We start from the raw sequence: 7,500 nt of genomic DNA, 5'->3' as shown, positions 1-7,500 counted from the left end.
TCCCATAGTGGACAGGGAGGTACATATTGTGTCTTCTATCCCCTTATACCTGGGTGGGGTCCTGACCTCCCATAGTGGACAGGGAGGTACATACTGTTCTTCTATCCCCTTATACCTGGGTGGGGTTCCTGACCTCCCATAGTGGACAGGGAGGTACATACTGTGTCTTCTATCCCTTATACCTGGGTGGGGTTCCTGACCTCCCAAGTGGACAGGGAGGTACATACTGTGTCTTCTATCCCTTATACCTGGGTGGGGATTCCTGACCTCCCATAGTGGACAGGGAGGTACATATTGTGTCTTCTATCCCCTTATACCTGGGTGGGGTTCCTGACCTCCCATAGTGGACAGGGAGGTACATATTGTGTCTTCTATCCCCTTATACCTGGGTGGGGTTCCTGACCTCCCATAGTGGACAGGGAGGTACATATTGTCTTCTATCCCCTTATACCTGGGTGGGGTTCCTGACCTCCCATAGTGGACAGGGAGGTACATACTGTGTCTTCTATCCCTTATACCTGGGTGGGGTTCCTGACCTCCCATAGTGGACAGGGAGGTACATACTGTGTCTTCTATCCCTTATACCTGGGTGGGGTTCCTGACCTCCCATAGTGGACAGGGAGGTACATATTGTGTCTTCTATCCCCTTATACCTGGGTGGGGTCCTGACCTCCCATAGTGGACAGGGAGGTACATATTGTGTCTTCTATCCCCTTATACCTGGGTGGGGTTCCTGACCCCCATAGTGGACAGGGAGGTACATATGTGTCTTCTATCCCTTATACCTGGGTGGGGTTCCTGACCTCCCATAGTGGACAGGGAGGTACATATTGTGTCTTCTATCCCCTTATACCTGGGTGGGGTCCCTAACCTCCCATAGTGGACAGGGAGGTACATACTTGTCTTCTATCCCCTTATACCTGGATGGGGTTCCTGACCCCCATAGTGGACAGGGAGGTACATATTGTCTTCTATCCCCTTATACCTGGGTGGGGTTCCTAACCTCCCATAGTGGACAGGGAGGTACATACTGTGTCTTCTATTCCCCTACATCTGTTTTCCATCATGCTTTCTATCTTTGTCTTGGAATGAGATTACTTGGTTTTGTACTGGTCCTGGCCTGATACCCTGACTGGGACGGAAACAGTCAAATGTATTGTTAGTTCTGGGAGATGATATTTTTTTCCTTGTAAATCATCTCTCTGTTATGCATTGTATTATGTTTTCTTTATATTATATACGATTTGTGAAACATTTGAGTGTATTCCTCTTAGTGGGGACCTGCGCTTGTGTCTGGATGAGACTTTTAGTGATCTCAAGCTAAGTACTTTGATAGTGTGCTCTTGGAATCTACACCTGTTTCATATTTGAACCGATTCTCCTTTATCTTAACTTCTCTTGGGTGTTTAATTGTAACTCTAGAACTTTTTACTATCCCATTTTCTTCCTTTTTACTGGCGCTGATATGACCTTAATGTGTTGCAAGCGCCGTAAAACCCTTAAAAACAAAGCAAACAATTTCAGATGCGCTGTTGAATTTCTTAAACTAAACCAACTTCGTTCATGTAATATTATTATTCTTCTTCACTTTCACTAGTTTTTCAAGTTTGATTACCCTGCCCCTGACTTGTGGTTGATGGGTTACTTTGACCTGGGTCCCGGTAACTACGACATTTCCATCCGACCCTTTGAGAAGAAGAGGTTTGCCTTAGACGACTTCCGGCTTTTGGATGGGAAATGCGACGACATGGGTGGGTTACTTATTTGTTATACTTGTTTACTTTATATTTTATGTTTTTACACTTTATTTGTGTTTGTTTTTGTTTGTTTATTTTCCCATTAGTTTTTTAAAAATTTACCAGTGGAGAACCTAATGTAAATGTTGCTCTTCGAAGCGTGAAGAAATAAATAATAATGTGAAATTTAATGTAAGCTTCAATTTAATTACAAAAACAGATCAAATGAACGTTTCGGGTTTTTCCCTCTATCAACAAAACAGGATGAATGAAACACCACGGATGAATGAGATGATGTGGTAGTGGCGTAGTTAAGATGAATAAACAAAACATTGGTTGGCAGGAAATAGTATGCTCCTTTGCAAGGAAGCACGAATTAAAATAGAGAATCTGCATGCACTATTTGTGGAAAAATAACGACTATAAAGAACAGGCAGTCATCTATTATACTTATAATACTACTGTATTGTATTGTTAGATTTGCCGGTAATTCTGTGGTCGATGATAAAAAAATTTTAATTGGCTTTACGGAATAATGTTGATCCCCAACCCTTAACAAGAATAGATTAGAAAGATATGAGTGGTAGTAGGTATTATTTTATTTTTACAAGTTTTCCTTGAGTCCCATTTTGTCATTTGTTTATTGTTTTTGGGTTTTTTTAGAGTGTCTCCCTGGTGAATGGAAGTGTAACACCTACCAAACCATGAATTGTATCCCTGAAGAGTTGAAGTGTAATCTGGTCATTAATTGTGATGGCAGCACGGATGAGGATGGATGTGGGCAAGGTAAGGAAGTGGTGGAGGAGAAGGAGAAGGAGGAGGAGGAGGAGGAGGAGGAGGAGGAGGAGGAGGAGGAGGAGGAGGAGGAGGAGGAAGAGGACAAAATAAAAAAAAAATTGTTTATTTTATTGTTTATTTGTGACCCATCGTCTCAAAACGGTATTATGTCGGACCGAACCATATGCTTAAAAGCCGAATTAAATGTTAAACTGGTCAAAAATATAAATAGTTGGCATTAGCACCCTAACATATGGTAACCATTCTCCTCAATAAAACATACAAACTCAACACAAGTCTGATATTTCTGGCTATAAATTCAATTTTCAACATCTTAACCAACCCGACTTAATATCGTTTTGAGGCGAAGGGTCACATTATGTTGTTGTTGCTGTTGTAGTTGTTATTGTCATTGTTGTTGTTGTTGTTGTTGTTGTTGTTGTTGTTGTTGTTATTGTTACTAGTGAGATAACCATTATATTGTCGAAACATCAAGTAAGTGTTTTGTAAAAAAAAAGTATTAAAGGGTCTGTTGACATTTCACTACACTGCTCTGCTCTAAAAAAGGACATTTATTTTTTGTTTTTGTTTTTTTTTTTGTTTTTTGTTTTGTTTGAAACGTCCAATGTTGCGGGTGGTTGGATGGGAGCATCACCCTTGAATCATATACCTATGATGTTCGCATGGGTGTACGATCCGATAGTGATGTCGTTTCTTCTTCTCTTTACTAGCCTATCCTGCTTCTTATGTTTGTGATTGTATTTTTGACAGGGGATATTTTTTTCTGTAAATCTTCTGCCTGTTTGTTCTTGGTTATTTATAATTTAGCTTATGATATCTTTAGGTTATGATTTTGATTTACATTTGTACTATTTTTGTTAGATTGCTTGTTTTTTTGTTTCAGCGGTCTCTCATATAACCTCAATTGTGTTGGAAGAGACCTAAAGCAACAAACAAACAAACAAACAAAAAAAAAAACAAAAAAAAAACGTCCAAGGTTCAAATTATATTTTTTTAAACTTGAGCTTTTATATAATGAATGCAATATCCACTTAACATGTTTAAAGAGCTTTACAAAGGGTCTCAAGCCAATAGCAACACTTCAATTTAAATTTAAATTGAGCTTTTATTATAGCGCAATATCTACTAAATGTGTTCAAAGCGCTATACAAGGGTTCCCTGGCCAACAGCAACATTTAACATGTAGCATCGGACTTGACGCCTGTTAGGCGATATTGTAATTTTGTTCCAACAGAGAAAACGCTGTTAACGGCCAGGTATTCATTTTACACCTCAGTACGGTGAGAGAATGTGAATAAAGAACCTTTTCCAAGAATTCAACTATGCGCTGAGCGAGGCTCAAACCCAGGACCTTACAATCAGAAAGCGAGTGTCATAGGCTACCACTACCACAAGACCACATAACTGCACTAGTTAAAGTTATTACAAGACCAACATGAAAAAAAAATTATCTTTTTTGGAGAACTCTCATCTTTAACTGTAACTGCACACTATTGCCAGACACTGCGTACACTTGTGACTTCAGCAATGGTGTACTGTGTGGTCTCCAGCAAGAGACAGAAGACTTTTCCAGTGGAGAGTGGAAGCTTGTGAATGGCACGGGCCTACCCCACGGAATTCTGGATCACACCAATAACACTCTCTTGGGTAAGGCGTAGAATCCTGTACGATTGGATATCTTAATAAAGCTGTTTTTAATTGATCTATTTATTTATTTATTTATTTATTTATTTATTTATTTATTTTCTATATTTTAAAATTTGTTTATTTATTATTTTTATATCTTTAATTTAGTTGATTTATTTATTCCTTTATCTAATTAAACCGTTAATTTATTAATGCATTCATAATTTCATTTATTTATTTATCTATTTAATTTTTATATATTTATCTATTATGCGGTTAGTTTATTAATTTATTCATAAATTCATTTATTTATTCATTGATTTATTTACATTTTCATTTGTTTGTTTGTTTGTTCATTTTTTTTTTTTATTATTTTATTTGGTATATCTATTTATCTATCTTAATCAAGATATCAGCTACATTTTACACACTTAGACTTGAGGTTATGAGTTTAGTCCTTTTTTAAAGATAACCATTTGCTTCCCTGTTAAATATGGCTTACAAGAAGCGAATGGAATAATATTCTTTTCTTTTCTTCATTGAATGTTGAGGTTTGGTGTAATAATACATTTTATATGTGCACATAAGAACTCAACTATGGTAAAAAAAAAAAAAAAAAGGAAAGGAAGGAGCAATTTATTGCATTGTCGTCACAATGGTGGAACTACTTTACATTGAATGAAAAAGTAATCCTTCACAGCCATTAGGCCCGTGGTGTTTCATTTTTTATGTTTATTTCTTTTGTTTGTTTGTTTGTTGCTGTTTTTTTTTTTAATGTTTTTTTTTTTGACATAGCCGATATTTAGGCAACAAAGTAGGGAGCTAGTGTGTACGATAAAAATCTGCAAAGACTTCTTTTTTTTTCTTTTTGTTTTTGATTCTTTTTCTTTGTTTGTTTTTTTTTTTTTAATTTTATATGTATTTTGCTTTGTTTAGTAATACGTCATACATAGGGTGCCTTTTCATATTTCACCATGAACTAGATTAAACATTTATTATTATTATTATTATTATTATTATTATTATCATTATTATTATTATTATTATTATTATTATTATTATTATTATTATTATTATTATTATTATTATTATTATTATTATTATTATTATTATTATCATTATCATTGTTATTATTATTATTATTTATTATTATTATTATTATTATTATTATTATTATTTTATTATTATTATTATTATTATTATTATTATTGTTATTATTATTATTATATTATTATTATTATTATTATTATTATTATTATTATTATTATTATTATTATTATTATTATTATTATTATTATATTATTATTATTATTATTATTATTATTATTATTATTATTATTATTATTGTCAATGTTCATTCCAGGCAAATTGTTAATGATTGACACTATCTACCTGTTGGAACGAGACGTGGTTATCATGGGATTCACCGTTAAACTCAACGCTAGCCTGGACTACTGTCTTCAGATGTTCTATGCATCCACCTCTCCCGCTACTTTCTTGGTGAGATTTTCTTTTCTACAAAAGACACCATTGCGTCAGTCTGGTATTAGAGGGGGGGGGGGGATAAACGAGATGGAGCGATTGGATGGTTGGAGTGTTACTACTAAGCATTAACCAATCAGAATATTTCCTGCCAATTAGCCCATATTCCGACCCCTTGACTATTTATTTGTGTGGTTATGTAGTCTAGTGGTGTGACACTCACTTTTGGAACAGAAGGTCCTGGGTTCGAGCCTCGCTCAGCTCATAGTTGAGTCATTGGATAAGGGTCTTTACTCATATTCTCTCACTGTACTCGGGTGTAAAATGAGTACCAGGCCGTTAACAGCGTTGTCTCTGTCCGTAAAAATTGTAATATCGCCTAACAGGCGTCATGTCCCGTCCTACGTGTTAAATGTTGCTGTTGGCCATTGTAAAGCGCTTTGAGCATGTTTAGTGGATATTGCGCTATATAAAAGCTAAATTTAAAAAAAAATAAAAGCTCACTTCTTTTATTTCCAGTCAAATGGAAAATATTCCTGAATTCCTTAGCTACCTAAAATAAATCAGCCCGACTCTCCAGTCGAAGCAGACATAATTTTTGTGATGGCTTTTCTTGTATTTTTCTCTCTGATTTGTATAGGATTATTTCATATTTGAAATTGAAACTGAGATTTTATATAGCGCAATATCCACTAAACGTGCTCAAAGTGCTTTACAAGGGGTCCCTGGCCAACAGAAACACTTAACATTTAGGACGGGGCATGATGCCTGCTTAGGCGATATTATAATTTTTCGGACAGAGACAACGCTGTTAACGGCCATGTACTCATTTTACATTTGAGTATGGTGAGAGAATGTGAGTAAAGAGTCTTTTCCAAGGACTCAACTATGCACCGAGCGAGGCTCGAACCCAGGACCATCCGATCCGAAAGCAAGTGTCATACCAATAGACCACATAGCCGCACATAGTTACTATTTCAGATAGATAATAATGCTGACAACTTATATAGCGCTATAACTCAGAGACACCAAACGCTAAGATCTTTATCTGACACCAGTGGCTGCTCCCTAATTTGTCTTTATGACTTTTTAGGTGCCTATTATCATTTATCAGCTTGACGCCTTAAGATATATTTAATTTAGGTCAGGTTGTGAGTCCAATTCCGTACCTGAACCCTGACCCAATCCAATCCAATCCATACTGTTGCATCTTCAATACTGAAGAGAGACGCAACGTTTACGCGGTGTGGGATGGTGTTAGTGTTAGGTTGTTGTGTCTCTGTAACACAAAAATCATATCCTCCTGTGACAGAAATATTACAGTGAATTTCTCATAACTGTTAGAATTTCTCAAGTTGTCGAGGAGAGAATTCCATACACGTGCTGTACCCATTTCCCTCCATTCTCTCAACTATTTTATGGTGGGAAACACTTATATTTAACTCAATAAATAACAATGTGAAATTGAATGTAAGCTTCAATTTAATTACGAAAACAGATGAAATGGACGTTTTGGGTTTCCCCTTTAACAACAAAACAGGATGAATGAAACAAATGTTGATAATGGGGGAAACCCAAAACGCCCATTTTATCTGCTTCGTAATTAAATGGAAGCTTACATTCAATTACACATTGTTATTTATTTCTTCGAGCATCAACCTTTACTTTATGTTAAAAATAAATTGTAAAAATAAATTCATGAAATTCTACAACCTCCTGTGACAGAAATATTACAGTAAATTTCTGTTAGAATTTCTAAAATTGTCGAGGAGGGAATTCTATTCACGTATTGTACCCCTTGTATTGTTAAATAATTCGATATATTATATATATATATATATATATATATATATATATA

The 7,500-nt window shown here is 35.5% G+C and overlaps 1 protein-coding gene across 11 annotated transcripts in view; it reads left to right on the top strand.

Moving 5' to 3' along the window:
* The window catches only part of LOC144957386 (uncharacterized), a 295,052-nt gene that overhangs the window by 265,744 nt on the left and 21,808 nt on the right, over window positions 1-7,500 (top strand). For all 11 annotated transcript variants that reach the window (XM_078888647.1, XM_078888642.1, XM_078888640.1 and 8 more), the window contains 4 exons: window positions 1,598-1,751; window positions 2,400-2,522; window positions 4,035-4,181; window positions 5,524-5,660. In XM_078888647.1, coding sequence (XP_078744773.1) covers window positions 1,598-1,751; window positions 2,400-2,522; window positions 4,035-4,181; window positions 5,524-5,660 — 561 coding nt within the window. The remainder of the gene's footprint in view (window positions 1-1,597; window positions 1,752-2,399; window positions 2,523-4,034; window positions 4,182-5,523; window positions 5,661-7,500) is intronic.

Source organism: Berghia stephanieae, chromosome 11 (genome assembly GCF_034508935.2).
Source record: "Berghia stephanieae isolate SIO BIC M18660-M18661 chromosome 11, UCSD_Bste_1.3, whole genome shotgun sequence".
Taxonomy (NCBI): domain Eukaryota; kingdom Metazoa; phylum Mollusca; class Gastropoda; order Nudibranchia; family Aeolidiidae; genus Berghia; species Berghia stephanieae.
This window is presented reverse-complemented; position numbering and strand designations above follow the sequence as displayed.